The sequence below is a fragment of the Biomphalaria glabrata genome, chromosome 2, assembly GCF_947242115.1.
Source record: "Biomphalaria glabrata chromosome 2, xgBioGlab47.1, whole genome shotgun sequence".
In the NCBI taxonomy this organism is placed as follows: domain Eukaryota; kingdom Metazoa; phylum Mollusca; class Gastropoda; family Planorbidae; genus Biomphalaria; species Biomphalaria glabrata.
In genome coordinates this window covers 42,231,240-42,246,618 of record NC_074712.1, presented here as the reverse complement: position 1 = coordinate 42,246,618, position 15,379 = coordinate 42,231,240, and the positions used below count along the sequence as shown (strand labels likewise).

General features: G+C 35.8%; 1 protein-coding gene across 1 annotated transcript in view; it reads left to right on the top strand.

The window, feature by feature from the left end:
- Nucleotides 1-10,443: 10,443 nt before the first annotated feature.
- The window catches only part of LOC129924610 (uncharacterized), a 38,986-nt gene continuing 34,050 nt past the window's right edge, over nucleotides 10,444-15,379 (top strand). The window contains exon 1 of the mRNA XM_056020658.1: nucleotides 10,444-12,755. Within this exon, the coding sequence (XP_055876633.1) occupies nucleotides 10,564-11,361 (798 nt within the window). The 5' untranslated portion in view covers nucleotides 10,444-10,563 and the 3' untranslated portion in view covers nucleotides 11,362-12,755. The remainder of the gene's footprint in view (nucleotides 12,756-15,379) is intronic.

Sequence of the window (15,379 nt, the reverse complement as noted above, 5' to 3'; positions counted from 1 at the left end):
TAAGGAAAAGATTTGCAAAACGCTTTATTAAACATGTCTGGGAAAAGGCTAAACTGACCATGGCAAACAAAATGCTAATCTACAACGCCTGTATAGTGAACTTTCTTCTTTATGATAGAGTGAGCTAGTCAGTATACATGCACCAAGAGCATTAATAAATCAGTTTTTACTAGTTCTGCCAGTGGCTTATGATGTGTTTCTCCTGGAGGGATCTTGATTCTAATAAGAACATTTAAAAACTAGTCATGCACACGACATCTATGATCTTTTGACACAGAGAAGACTACGTTGGCTCGGAAATGTCACCCTCATGCCAGACAAAAGAATTTCATAGGACATCCTCAGAGCTGCGGGAGTTAGACCCAAGATATTCTCAACAATACCTACTGTTGAAAGGATAATGGTAGATTTTCTCGAGAGCTATTAAGATACTGTAAGCATTGGAGGAAGAAGAATTATTGGTGTAGCAGGGACAGAAGAAGAATAAGCTGACTTGGCGCTGCGCATAGACAAGACTTCCACTGAATATGATATTCAAATAAATTAAAAAAAAACAACAAAATAAACTCAAATTATGACCAATAACAAACTAGGCTTTAAAATGGACATCAGTATTGGAGATGAAAAGCTTACAGGTGTCTGCAGTTTTAAATACCTCGGCGCTATTGTCTCAGATGAAGGAACTAAACCTGAACTACTGGCCAAAATTTGTACAGTCCACAGCAGCACTTTAATTTTTTTTAAATTGCATATTGAATAAAATAGGACAATTATATCAAACTTACAAGTATTCAATTTCTTTCTTTTTAGACTCTTGGCTTACTATTTAATATCATTATGATTATTAATAAGTGTTAAAAATTGGATTTTTTGTTCAAGCTTTCGAAAAAGTGTAGTGGCCTCCACACAAAGTCTGCCCCATGGCCTCCACACAAAGTCTGCCCCATGGCCTCCACACAAAGTCTGCCCCATGGCCTCCACACAAAGTCTGCCCCATGGCCTCCACATACTTCAATCCGGCCCTGGCTGGAAAAGGACATTGATCTTTAAATAGTTTGTTTCAAAAGGACATTGATCTTTAAATAGTTTGTTTCAAAAGGACATTGATCTTTAAATAGTTTGTTTCAAAGAGAGCTTTTGTTTTTATCATCTTGTTTGAAAGTAGACTTTCTGTCGCCTCCCCGCCTCCCTGACATGTTTGTAGTCTGAGAACCCAAGAAACAACAGCCATTAAAAATTCATGATTTGCCCAAAATATAATTCTTCTTTCAATAGAAATTAAACATCATGGTCCTTTTTGTCAACATATAAAATTGCGTTCATCTTGGTGTCACTAGAAACTGAGATTGTACTCTAAAGAGAAGATCACAATAAATTGAATTGGCTGAAACAAAGTGGTTTATCCCTAGGAGTAAGAGGCTAGCTTCAAACATTGATACAGAAGAAGTTGCTTCTCCTTTCGTTTTCGTCATTGTCCTAAGAGTTGAGTCTAAGACTCTTGGAACTCTAGGCCTATGGAAGCTTGTCTCCATCTGAATGTCTTAACAAACTTCTGTCTAGGAAAGATCCAAGCAGGTGTACATTTTTACATCCCTATTCCCCTTGGGTTGGAAGCGAAACCAAAGGCTAGAACACTGGGGAAGCTCATCCATACTCCTTCTCTATACCATATCAGGTCTCCGCCACAAAAACGACCCTTTGAATAACGGTTTGTGAGTACTGGCATGCTTTTTGGGTCTCTCTTCCACCCCTGCCAGTGCAATGGTCTCGGTCCTTAGGGAGGCTTAGGTTCCCCAGCGGGGGTTCTGATTTACTTCCCTATTGACCTAATCGTCTCCTCTAACAACCATTTCCACCCGAGCTCCAGATTGAAGGCCGCCAAGCTCGAGCTGCTCCTTTCAACGTCCTCATGAAGGTCCTAAATGCTGCATTCTTTCTATAGTCGATATAATAATTGTAAGTTTTTTTTTCTTAAATGCTTACCCTCGCTATAAACAATTGTTTACAATAGAAAATACAACAAAATGAGAAAGAAAAAGTTCTCTACATAAATAATCTTTAAAAAAGATGCTTCTGAAAATAACCTAACTACTTTATATGTACGTTAAACTTTTTTTTCTCCAGAAACCATAAAAAAAAGAGTTATAGAATCAAAAGCACTTGGCTTTTAAAACATTTTCTCTACATGTAGGTTAATTTATTTGTGTGTGACCTCCTTGCTTTTTCGCATGTGAAAGAGAAAAATATCTAAGAATTATGTAAGACATTTTGTTCTTTTTAGACCTTTGCTGTTGTCGAATGCTTGATATTATTTTCAACTTATTGTCTTAGATTTTAACATTTGTTGTTGTTGTTTTTTTACTGGCTTTTTTTTTTAATAGAAAAGAAATAGAAGTATTTCAAGTCAGAAAAATGTGCAGGACTTTTTTTTAAAATCTGTAATGTCAACAAAAAAAATGTCGATGCTTCGCATAACACGCCTCATTGGACTTTTGTTGGCCAGGCGCATTTTGGTTCCCTTAATGTCATCTAATACTCACGAGTACTTACGAGCCTTTTTAAATGTCCTTGTTATCTCCCATTTGCTATGAGTTTAACAAACAACAATTGGTAAAATATTTCTTATCGCACAGATTTATCATGTCTAGGTCAGTGGCAAGTATAATGACATGACTGATCCAAACTGATACATTCCCACTTAATATAACCTTTGTGTTTTTTTTTTATTATTATTTCTTTTTTTCTTGTTTTAATACATCGTCCTTGTCTTTTTACATTTTCACAAATCACCATGTAATTTTTTGCCTTAGTTTTCCTTCAAGTTTCTTCCTATTTCCTTCAAGTTTCTTCCTATTTCCTTCAGGTTTCTTCCTATTTCCTTCAAGTTTCTTCCTATTTCCTTCAAGTTTCTTCCTATTTCCTTCAGGTTTCTTCCTATTTCCTTCAAGTTTCTTCCTATTTCCTTCAAGTTTCTTCCTATTTCCTTCAAGTTTCTTCCTATTTCCTTCAAGTTTCTTCCTATTTCCTTCAAGTTTCTTCCTATTTCCTTCAAGTTTCTTCCTATTTCCTTCAAGTTTTTTCCTATTTCCTTCAAGTTTCTTCCTATTTCCTTCAAGTTTCTTCCTATTTCCTTCACTTTTCACTACATCGCTTTCTCTTCTTTTATTACATTTTTTTTTCGTGAAGTTGAAATTTTATTTGGTCATTTCATTGTCTCACTGTTAAAATAAGATCAAGAAAAAATCTTTTTAAAAATACTTTTTTCTCTCAATTAGACACGCTCTACTTCACGCAACGTATGCTTATAGAGCGATTGTTTGTCTCTTAATAACCAATGAATGTTAGATTAAAAAAGCAATAGAACCTGTTTGTAGAGAAGTAATAAATGTTTCCTTGTCTCCCCTGAAAGATAAATCACACTCTACCTTTGCAAGTATGACTTCCTCAATTCGTTTTATAACGTTCTTCCAGTACTGGCATTTATTATTGATCTGTTCTTCATTACTTCCAATTCTATTGCTCCAATCACTGATTGTTGTGTCTTACAAGAAACACGTTTAAAAGTACATTTTAAAAAATATCTCCATTATACAACTTACAACAAAATAAAATATTTAAAAAAAGAAACTAATAATTTTTTTTTTGCTTAAGTTGGTATCGTACCCTTACCTGATTGATGTATCAACGGAGCTAACAATTGGGCCAGAGCTACTTTGTAAAAATGTATAATTATTTATTGGTGCTTTCATTATATAGACATCTAGAACTAAATCTAGATCTAGAATTCTGATTTAGAACTCCTAAGATCTAGTCAAGATCTTGATCTACCTCTAGATCTAGAATCTAGATGTAATCATATTAGATTTTCGTAGAAAATACAAGAAAAGCTTAGATAATCTATTAATAAAATGAAAGCAACTTAAATTTAATTAACATCTCAGTTATTGGTACAATATGGCTGACTACGCCACGTTTTTTATTTTAAGCCAAAGTTAAATGTATTTCTTTTTTTTTTACTATGAAAAATGGTAACGTTAAAAATACATTTTTCCTCGTGTGGCCAACGAGCTAGTAATTCTTTTCTCAGCGATATACATCAACTGTTAAATGTCTAGGAAAATCGTTAGAGCCGTATTTGAGATCCATGTCAACGTTCCACCCTCCGTCCACCCCCCCCCCCCCCCCAGTGAAGTTGTGACTTGAATTGTCCAAAAGTATTGCAATTACATTACGTTTTGTTTGTTTAAATAGATTGAAGTTGAGGTGATATAAGAAACAGAGAAACAATGTTTCAAATTTACAAATGGTTCGATCCCATGTAGACTCTTGTAGCAGTATTTGTAGCATATACTTGTAACTTTAGTTTGTCAACATAACAAATTGTAACCTTGTTTTTTGTTAAGTTACCTCGAATCTACTTCAACGAATGAAGCAAAACAGCGCAGAAGATTCAGAATATAACAAAAATTGGGATGTTGGGCTATGGATTTAGTAAAGCTGAGATATTATACTTGGAAGAAAAAGATCCGTCTGTACCCAACTGGCTCATCTGAAAAAAAAAGACAGATACTTCTCAAAAATCTTGTTCTACCAGAAATGGTTTAATGATAAAAAAAAAATATTGCTGAGAGTGGAGAGTTTATTAGCCAGCAACTGATCGTGTTTCATTTGTTAACTCTTTTTAAATTCTATTTGAACTCACTTCTATTCAAGTCACAACTTCATGGAACCTACAAGATGGAGGGGAGGGTGGAACATTGACACGGATCTCGAAAATGGCTCTGACGATTTTCCTAGAGATCCGCTCCTACTGTATATTTCAAATGGGAACTTTACTTTTTTTTCTTTTTTTTTTACTGTATAGGTTTTTTTTTTTGCTTCAGTTTCCGAATAGCTCCATTATATCAATAAATACAAAACATGTTTTATTGAATTCATAAAGATATATCAGGTTTATTTATTGACTTTTATATGTTATCACATTTTTCTAGTAAGTTTTTTTTTTCTTATTTTCATTTTTCTTAAACCCATGCATTTCAAAAAAATTTTTTGCAGCAGAAGCGGCACCGAAGAGTGGGAACGGGCGACGGTCCGAAAGTTACGGAATTTCGTGTTGGCCCACCAAACAATGTTGTAAAAGAAGTGTCTCTATGGATGGGTGGGGGTAGACATAGCTGGGCTTGGACTAATTACACAAAAAGGAAGGAATAGGAAACTACATGATCCAAAATATTCCTCCACAACCTTTACTGGTACGGTCACTTTTGTTTGTTATCTTATTAAAGTAAAGTCTTGTCCTCACTGGAAATAGAAAGTTTTTTAAAGTATCTGTAAAAAAATAAAAAGCATAATTATCATGCTACAGTAATACCATATTTACAAATAGAATTCATTTCTACAATGCCTATATTCAGGTCGCATATTCATAGGTGGACACGGTTCTTGAAAACGGCTCTCACGATTCTCCTAGGAATCTGACAATGGATGTATGTCGTTGGGGAAAGAATGACTATTTGACCGGGGGGGGGGCGGTGTAAAAATGTTCAATATTTTTTTTTAATCAAACATTCATTAGTTATTAAAAGCAACAAAAAACAAGGTTACAAAAGACAGTTTGTGTGGAAACACAAACTCAAAATCGGCCCCCGAAGAGGTCCACCCACGCAGGCCTCAATATTTTGAGAAAGAACATCCAAATGAAATTATATCAAAGACAAATGAGAGATAAGAATGGAGAAAGAAGGTTAACAGATCTTGTGTAGTGCCCCAACGGTCACACAGATCAAAGGATAGGTGTAAGTGAATGTAAAGTTAGATGTGAACCTGGCCTAACTAGTTCCCCTTTTAGACCTTGTGGTCTATAGGGCAGATGATGTAAAGTTCATCTGTTTTGTGGCCTACCGTTAGCGAGGGTGTCATGTAGCCAGCACAACGACCAACCGCCTATACTTTTCCCAACTAATGTCAGGTACCCATTAGAGCTGAGTGGACTCAGAGGCGCCCAAAGATTCCAAAGTTGAAAATCCCAGTCTTCACCAGGATTCCAACCCAGGACACCGGTTCGAAAACCAAGCGCTTTACCGCTCAGCCACCGCGCCTCCCCTGGCCTAACTGATGTCTTATAATTGATCTAATTGTTTTTAAAAGGCTCAATCTCTTATTCGAATCCTAAAAAAAATTTCCGCAATAAAAAAATGTTCAGAAAAATGAAGTTTATAAGATTACTAGTCATTTTAAATTAGGTTTAACTTATAATGCATACTAATTAGCTTTTCTCTTTAAAAAACTGCTTGCATAACTGATTTTAAACATTAGATTTTTCGCTTTCAGAAAAAAAAGTAGCCGTTGCATCAGAACTTTGAATGGTCTAAAATATTGTGATGTCGGATTTTCAATATCTTTTCTAGTTTACGAGATCTAAACGGGACAGACGGACAGACGGACAGACATTTCGCACAAAACTAATAGCGTCTTTTCCCCTTTCGGGGACCGCTAAAAATGGCTCTATAAAGAAGATATGGTCTCTTTTTTTTACCTCAATTGAAGTCAGTACTTCATGGAGGAACCTAAGAACCTGGCTGGGTGGAGCCTGGGTGGATGAGGATATCAAAAAAGGTTATAACAATTTTCCATAGTTGGGAAAACATATTCCAGCTCTTTTGGCCATAAAGGGAAAACATTATTTTGACTTTTATAATTTTTCAAAGTTTAGGCAACACATAAATAAATTTCAATTTCGTCTTTTGAACGAGGTCTAGATCCAGATCCAACATCGGTTTTGAACGGAATTTCCAGATGTTAGTCTTATCAAGAATCAACAGTTTAATAAATTAAATAATAATATTACGTAGGCTACTTTCTACTAATGAACATCACTTTTTGATGACGCAATAAACTTCTTTTCCAAAGTAATCTACATCTATGTAAACATATCAACAGGTGTTTTTAAGATTTTTTTTTTTGAGTTACATTTATTACTACAAATAAGGTAAACTTCAAAAGTGTAAGAAATCTTGACTAATTCTTGTCTATATTAATGGATGGTGGTAGACATATTAATAGCTGGGGTTGGACTAATTAAACAAAAATAAAATTGACCTAGACATCATAGAGAATGCGGACAGGTGCTATCTGAAGGCCTATAATTGGAATATTTTATAGTGTACTTAAGTGTAGTAGATCTTTACATTCTCGGGGGGGGGGGGGAAGGAAGGGGAATACGGTGTGGGAAAGATGTTCCATTATTTTGAAATCCAACATTCATTAGTTATTAAGTGAAAAACAATCGCTTTATAAGTTGTATAAAGGAGGTATTGTCTCTTTTAATATTTTATTTACAATACATTCATGGAAGCTGGGTGGAGGGTGGAACCTTGACACGTTTCTCAAAACGGCTATAATTTTCCTAGAAATTTAAAAGTTGATTTATATAGTAGAGAAAAGAATTGCTAGCTCGTTGAACACACGGGGAAAACTCTAGTTTGACCGTTACAATTTTTCAAAGTAAAAATAGAAATAAATTTAAATTTGGCTATCAAAAATAAAACATGGCGTAATTAGCAGTCCAACTTTCTTTAGCAATACTCTAAGTTTATTTTTTTTTTTTAAATATTTGATTTGTGTAATCAAAAGTTTGTTATAATAACCAAATGTCGATTTATTTTGACAACCTACCCATAAATTAAGCAGGATGGCAATAGGATTAATTGTGCTAAAAACAAAAATATTTATGAACTTTATTTTGTGTTAAACTTGCCAGCTGTTACATACCTTGACAAAGTAAATTTTAAAACTTTGATTAAAAATTGCAAAACGCTTGCTATACTCCCTACAGACCCCCCCCCCCTGATTTGTCAAACTGACCTTGCGACGACTTACAAGACGCGTTACAGGTGACAAGCGGACCTCCCCCCCTTCCCCCTTCCCCACGACACCGGGTCTGCCTACTTGTCTTCATCTTTTGACAACTAATAGAGTTACAACTTCTCTCTATTTTTTTCCCGTTAGTTTCCCTCCAACCTGGCGTTTTAATAAAGTATCAACCCTCGCCTTCCTTTTTCCATTCCCCCCCCCCTAACGCCCTCCCGCTTACTCCCCGTCACCCGATGCCACGGCGCTTGTCGTTTCATCAGAAACCATCAACTCACCTGAAGTTCTGGGTCACGTGCCTCCACGCGGGGGGACAAAAAAAATCATTTTTTTTTAAAGTGGCCTCAATGTAAGTGGCCGGCGTCCTGTCATTCGGCAGTCGCTGTTGCCAAAAGTGGCCTGAATGCTTGATTGAACTTTCGAAACTTACTCCTGCTCATTCACCTTCTCCCCACCCCCACCCCTCCCCTCCTCGACATCTCCTTCCCCCTCACACCCAGATAGATTTCTCTTTACCTGACGTATATACAAACTCACCCAAACACACACACACACACCAACAATGACCGCCGCTATAAATTAAGAGTATTCTTCTAAAGAGGACTAGTGAGTAGACTCAACGGTGTTGGTCGTATTTCCTCTGTTCCATGGGATTGAGATCTAGTGGCATTTAGCTAGCATTCTCAGGATTCATTATATTATTTTATCGACATTGATTCGATCTTCTAAAAATATTTAATGCCTGAAATTTGATCAAGCGACTTGGTCCAAAACATTGTTTTCATATTGGACCAACAAGCGTTGTTGTTGTTTGTTGTTTTGTTCAATACAAAGGTAAATATTGTTCAACTGAAGAAATGCAAACCTTTGTTGAAGTCTAGATTAACATCAATACAAACAAATATGAACACAAGACATAGCATTAGAATATGGTTGTGTCTCATTTTGATTTTATTCTTATTTGTAATGTATTTATTTATTTTGAAAAGCACCTGGGGAGGATGACAGAGAAGCTCCGCTGAACCGTCCCATCCGACACATCGTTACTCAACGCGGACACTGTGGTGATAGCTATCTCGCGGTTGGTGGCGTTACAGAGTACAAATACGTAGGTATTACCTTTCAATGGCTATTGTTGATTTTTTAGCGGCCAACGAAAGTGGAGAAGCTGCTATTAGTTTTGTGTTGTCTGTCCGTTTGTGTATCCGTCCGTTCCATTTAGTGCGCAAAAACCGGACAAGATATTGAAAATCCGATATAATATTTTAGCTTTTTCAAAGTTCTGTCTCAGCGGCTACTATTTTGTTCTCTGAAAGTGAATCATTTAATTTTTTAAATTAACTATTCAAGACAGTTTTTTATATAAAATTACACCATTTTATAACCATTCTCTAATGATAGCAAAAAACAAAACAAAACAGGGGAGACTGTATTAATAAGTGAAGTAACTTTTCTATATATTTTTTTTTCTAAAATAATGTTATAAAAATAGTTGTATTAAATTGAATGTTTTCTGTTATGGTAGCTTCATATATTAGTAATAAAGTATTTACATTTGTTTTAAAAGAGAAAGAATACATTTAGTATTAGTATTTATATAAGTCGAATGTAATTTAAAACAACACAAGCAGCGTTTCATATTATGTAATAAAAGTAAAATATACTGCATATGTTTTGTATATACCTATATATATATATATATCAAGATATACTTCAAAACAGTGATGCTCAGAATAATTCGACCTGCGGGCCATTTTTATTTCCGACACTCGTGTCGCAGGCCACATGACCGAAAATGTACATAAAACGAAATGAAATTGACCTAAAAGAATTTTATTTGAAACTAGTGGATCTAATACTTGCATTAATTTATAGGATATTAACTGGCTTCATTTCTCTCTTAAAATGTGAGCAACATTTTAGCTAGCTTTACCAACTCTTTTTGGTAAATATTCCCATCGATCCTCCAATTTCTAGGCTTAGTTTAACAACCTTTTATTCGAGGCTCAAACCAAGAATGCCGTCATATGTTTTATAAAGCCGTATATATTTTGTTGTTTTTAAAACAGTTACAATTTACAAAACAAATAATTTATTATCATGTTCCAAAAAAATAAGTAATTAAAGATCCGTTCAATTTTCCTCGTATGATTCTATATTCAGAGACAACTTGTAGTTTCTTCGGCTCTCTCATTTCATAAACCTACACATTTTAAAATAGCATGGTACCAATTCATCAGAGAAAAAGTCAGGACCCTAAAGTGGGTAAAGATAATTTTTTCAACCTATTCTACACTTTGTGCAGACGTTTTGGCGGGCCTGATAAAACCACATCGCGGGCCGGATCTGGCCCGCGGGCCGTATTTTGGGCATCCCTGCTTTAAAGAGTTTTATTTTGTGCTTTGTGAACCATCAAGACTATTTGGATTTATTGTAACTGTAGCACTCTGTTTTAAACTTAGTCTCCAATTCTTTTAAAGCTTGTCCTGTGCTACCTGAGTTCGAATCCCCATGTAGATTATAAATTTATTTTAATTTGAGTTGGGTTGCGTTTGCAATATTCCCACACAGGTCCCACAAAAAAGAAATGACGCCAGAGCATGACACACACTTAATAGCATTCATCTTCTTAATTTGTTTCTTATTTCACCTATATACATTTTTTACAGGTATAAAGAACACCGTCATTACAGGATGAATGGTCTACCAATGTTTCCCAATGTTAAATATGACATCATTCATTCTTACCACTACAATAGCGTCCAGAGCAATGGACTATTAAGTCAGAAGTTTCCTCATTTCCTTGATGGCCAGTTTACCGATGATCTCGTCAAGTCCTGTTCACCTACTCCGAGTGTTTGTTCCCTGGGAGATGCAACACTTCACGCTCCTATTTTGTTTCGCTCATATCAAGACTGTCAGACTCACCGTCTCTGCGGTGCAGCCTCACCCAACACTGCACACTGCCTTGTCACAGCTAAAAATGCTGTCAACTCCCACAAATCCAAAGTCCAATGCTGTAAATGGATGAAAGGTATACGTCGCCGCAAACAAATACGCGCGGAAAATGGTGTAATCGTCTACCCTTCAGCTAATTCAAGGACCCTCTCTGAGCTTTGTTTGTCTTCGAGTTACCCTTCAGTTAAAAATGTTGATATTTTCAAAGCTGAAAACGAGACAGTTAAGGATTATTCCGAGAAAGGTAAAAATAAACAATGCCTGGGCAACTCCAAAACAACAAAGTTGGCGTCAGGGGAAGTATATCGGAGAAGACGATTGGCTGCTAATGCTAGGGAAAGGAATAGGATGAAAAGTCTCAACACCGCTTTCGACCGTCTGAGGCAAGTGATTCCAAACATGGGCGATGATCAGGTGTTCTCGAAATACGACACACTCAAAATGGCCAAAACATATATTCAAGAACTGAAAAAAATACTTGACAACAGGTCCGAAGATGATGACTGTTTGCCCGTGAAAATGTCCGAAGTTTAAACCATTATTTTCTAATAGCTTAGTATTCTGTAGTCAGACAGTAACAAAATTAATCTATTAAAAAAAAACAAAGAACTTTTCAGTGAATGATGTGCGAAGCTGCTGATTTCATTCGTTCTGCATGCTGTGAATCACCTTCACCTTCGATGGCCTTAGTCTGTTATGCCATTGGAGTAGCAGACATTATCGGTCACCCGCCCCTCTCATTTTCTCTCAACGAATACGGTAATTGACGTCTTTATGAATGAGTGACAGAATAAACGTGTACAGAATATCATTTATAATGATTGTCTTCAAGTACAATGGACAATAGAAAAGTGTGTCGCCCATTAAAATGGACAATAGAAAAGTGTGTCGCCCATTGAAATGGACAATAGAAAAGTGTGACGCCCATTGAAATGGACAATAGAAAAGTGTGACGCCCATTGAAATGGACAATAGAAAAGTGTGACGCCCATTTAAAATGGACAATAGAAAAGTGTGACGCCCATTGAAATGGACAATAGAAAAGTGTGACGCCTATTGAAATGGACAATAGAAAAGTGTGACGCCCATTTAAAATGGACAATAGAAAAGTGTGTCGCCCATTAAAATGGACAATAGAAAAGTGTGACGCCCATTTAAAATGGACAATAGAAAAGTGTGACGCCCATTTAAAATGGACATTAAAATATTGTAACTAGAATGTTATCATGAATTCCACGCTACTAGTCTGTATATGGATACCGAGAATATCCATGCAAACCTTGATTTAAAAAAAAAATAAATAAAGATTATTTTTGTTTACCATGTTTCAGTTTAAATATTCGTGTAATTTCTTGATCTAATAACTGTGTAAACTGTGTATGTAGAATAGTTATAACTTCTAGGATACAGATTCTATAAATTAATTTTAAATTCTGTTCAGGTGATAATATTTTGAAATGCCGGTTGATAGATAATAAATGACTGAAGTTTGTACACTTTCTTTGTTGTACATCCTTTGCAACGTGATGTACACTCGTAGATTGTCATCACACTGACTGGGATAAAAGATTGTTTTTAAAAAGGAGTTAATCCTTCAAACGACTCCCTACTGCTGGAGTTATCTCCCGTCACCCACTAAAACAAAACACAAGAAGCTATCGAGTGACGTGATTATCACGTTGTCCTATCCCAGTAGCCTGCCGACCTCTGGACGCGCTGTCTTCTCCCGTGTTGTTGTTGTTGTTTTTAAATTATTCACACCTGACATTGATCTATGTAAATATTCATACGTATTACTGACAGTGTTGCAAGTAAAGTAACCAAGCAATCAAAGATGTACGTACTAATAGTGTTATATTATACGAAGTCAATGCTAAACATCTGATGTCGAAATGTGACTCAATGGGAAAGGACTTAAGACAAATACAGTAAGGACATTTTGTTGTTGTTTTTAACGAGTCTCTCTATATTTAAACACATAGTGAAAAGAATTCCAGTAAGATGACATTTTTTGTGCTAATATTTAAAGATAAAAATATTTAAAATAAATAAATGAATAAATATAGGGACACAATACAAGGTAATTGGTCACGCTATTTAAAAACTCTGATTTGACGTTATAATTTTTCAAAATATAATCTTGAAATAAAATTTGGGTTAGATGTCTAGAAATCAATATCTTGAACACAAATACGTCACAGCGGGTATTCCCGGATGTATTCATCAAAGAGTTAATTAAATTCTTCTTCTTCTTCTTGAAACTGTCAGGTAGAGTTGAGCCTTCGGCTCTTGGAACTCTAGCCAGGAAAAGTGAACAAGAGCTCCCTCTCACTGGCCTGAAAGAGAACAGTGTACACTGCTCTGTCTGGTGGGTGGGTCAGACTCACGGCAAGAGGCCGCGTACACTAAGACCCCCGCCATTTTCCTTTTCTATACCAGGCTAACCGTGCGGGACACGCCATTTATGTAACGGCCCCTTGAGGAACAGCGCCTGGATTGTGACACGATTGTGGGAGCTTTTTTACAACTCCGCGCAGTGCAATGAGGATGCTCTCGCACTCCCTTAGGCACCCCCACGAGAGTCTTGTTTTGCTACCCTTTAGCCTAATCGTTTCCTCCTACGATCGTTTCCACCCGGGCGCCACTATGAGGCAGGGCAGCATGCCCAGGTAATTAAATAGACGTCCAGGAACATTTTGAGCCCCGTATACTGGTTCTATCGGCCTATCACCAAACTAGCATCTCCATCTATCTAGATACAGTACTCTAGTCTAGACTACTGTATACATACTGTATACTAATTCTGGTTCTATAGGCCTATCACCAAACTAGCATCTCCATCTATCTAGATAGAATACTCTAGTCTAGACTACTGTATACATACTGTATACTAATTCTGGTTCTATAGGCCTATCACCAAACTAGCATCTCCATCTATCTAGATACAGTACTCTAGTCTAGACTACTGTATACATACTGTATACTAATTCTGGTTCTATAGGCCTATCACCAAACTAGCATCTCCATCTATCTAGATAGAGTACTCTAGTCTAGACTACTGTATACATACTGTATACTAATTCTGGTTCTATAGGCCTATCACCAAACTAGCATCTCCATCTATCTAGATACAGTACTCTAGTCTAGACTACTGTATACATACTGTATACTAATTCTGGTTCTATAGGCCTATTACCAAACTAGAATTTCCATCTATCTAGATAGAGTACTGTCTTTTAATTTAGCTATGTCTGGATCGGAATGAACAAACTAGTATTTTATATACTCTGAGTAGATTTATACATGTGCTTGACCAAGATTTTTTTTCGGGGCTTGGGAGGAGGAGGAGGGGTGGGATTGAGGAGATGGTAAAAATGTTCTTTTTTTCTTTATCTACCATCCATTAGTCATAATAATAATAAAGGGACTGCGATGAATTTGGTTTCTCTGTAACAATACATAATCCTGGCTGCGCCAGAGATTGAATACTCGTTCTTTTCTAACATAATAAAAATAATGGCAATGTCAGATTCAATTTTATGTTATTTGTTTATTATTGCTTTATTATGTTGATGTTTCAAATTAATTAGAATTTTAACAAATTACATTATAGGCCTACATCTTATAGAGCGATTCTTTTCTTTTTAACAACTATTGAATGTTAGATTTAAAACAAAAAGAACATTTTTTACCCCCCCCCCCCTCGGGGGGAAAAACCTGGTAAAAAGATAATAAAAAGAATTCTTTAAAAAAAAAATCTTGTATTGAGTGAAATTGCTTCAATTATTTAAAATCAATTATGTAATTAGCTTTTTGAATTTTTGATGATCCGGAATCTAGACTATCTTCTATATTATAAAGTAGAGAGTAAGGCGTATGTATGTAAATGAATGTATGTATGTATTGTAATAACTAAAGTGAGGCAACTCAACGAGGACATTGACGTTTATTTACACGGAGACATGACAAACACAAAGGACATCTGCCTTGGCTCCTTTTTGGCTCTAGACTTGGGCGGAAATCGTTAGTCTCTTATGTCAACATCCGACTTGTCTGGTCACTGATAGTGCGCACCTTCCTTCTGCACTATCTTGGATGGCGGTGCGCATGGCAAAGTCATAACAGTATGTATGTATGTATGTATGTATGTATGTATGTATGTATGTATGTATGTATGTATGTATGTATGTATGTATGTAAGTATGTATGTATGTATGTATGTATGTATGTATGTATGTATGTATGTATGTATGTATGTATGTATGTATGTATGTAAGTATGTATGTATGTATGTATGTGCAGAATAGAAATCAATACGTATGACCAATCTTGATAAAACTTGGCATAAATGTTCCTTGGGTACTAACTTAGACCGTAGTGTATGTATTGTAGCCCTAAAACAAACTTATGACCCTAAAAAAAACGTTTTCCAACTCTATGAAAGCATTATAACTTCATCGATCTAGGCTATGTTTACAATATTTACATGAAAAGATCGAAAGGATCTAGATCTAGATCTAATTTTAGAAACTACACTTTGCGAAGATAATTT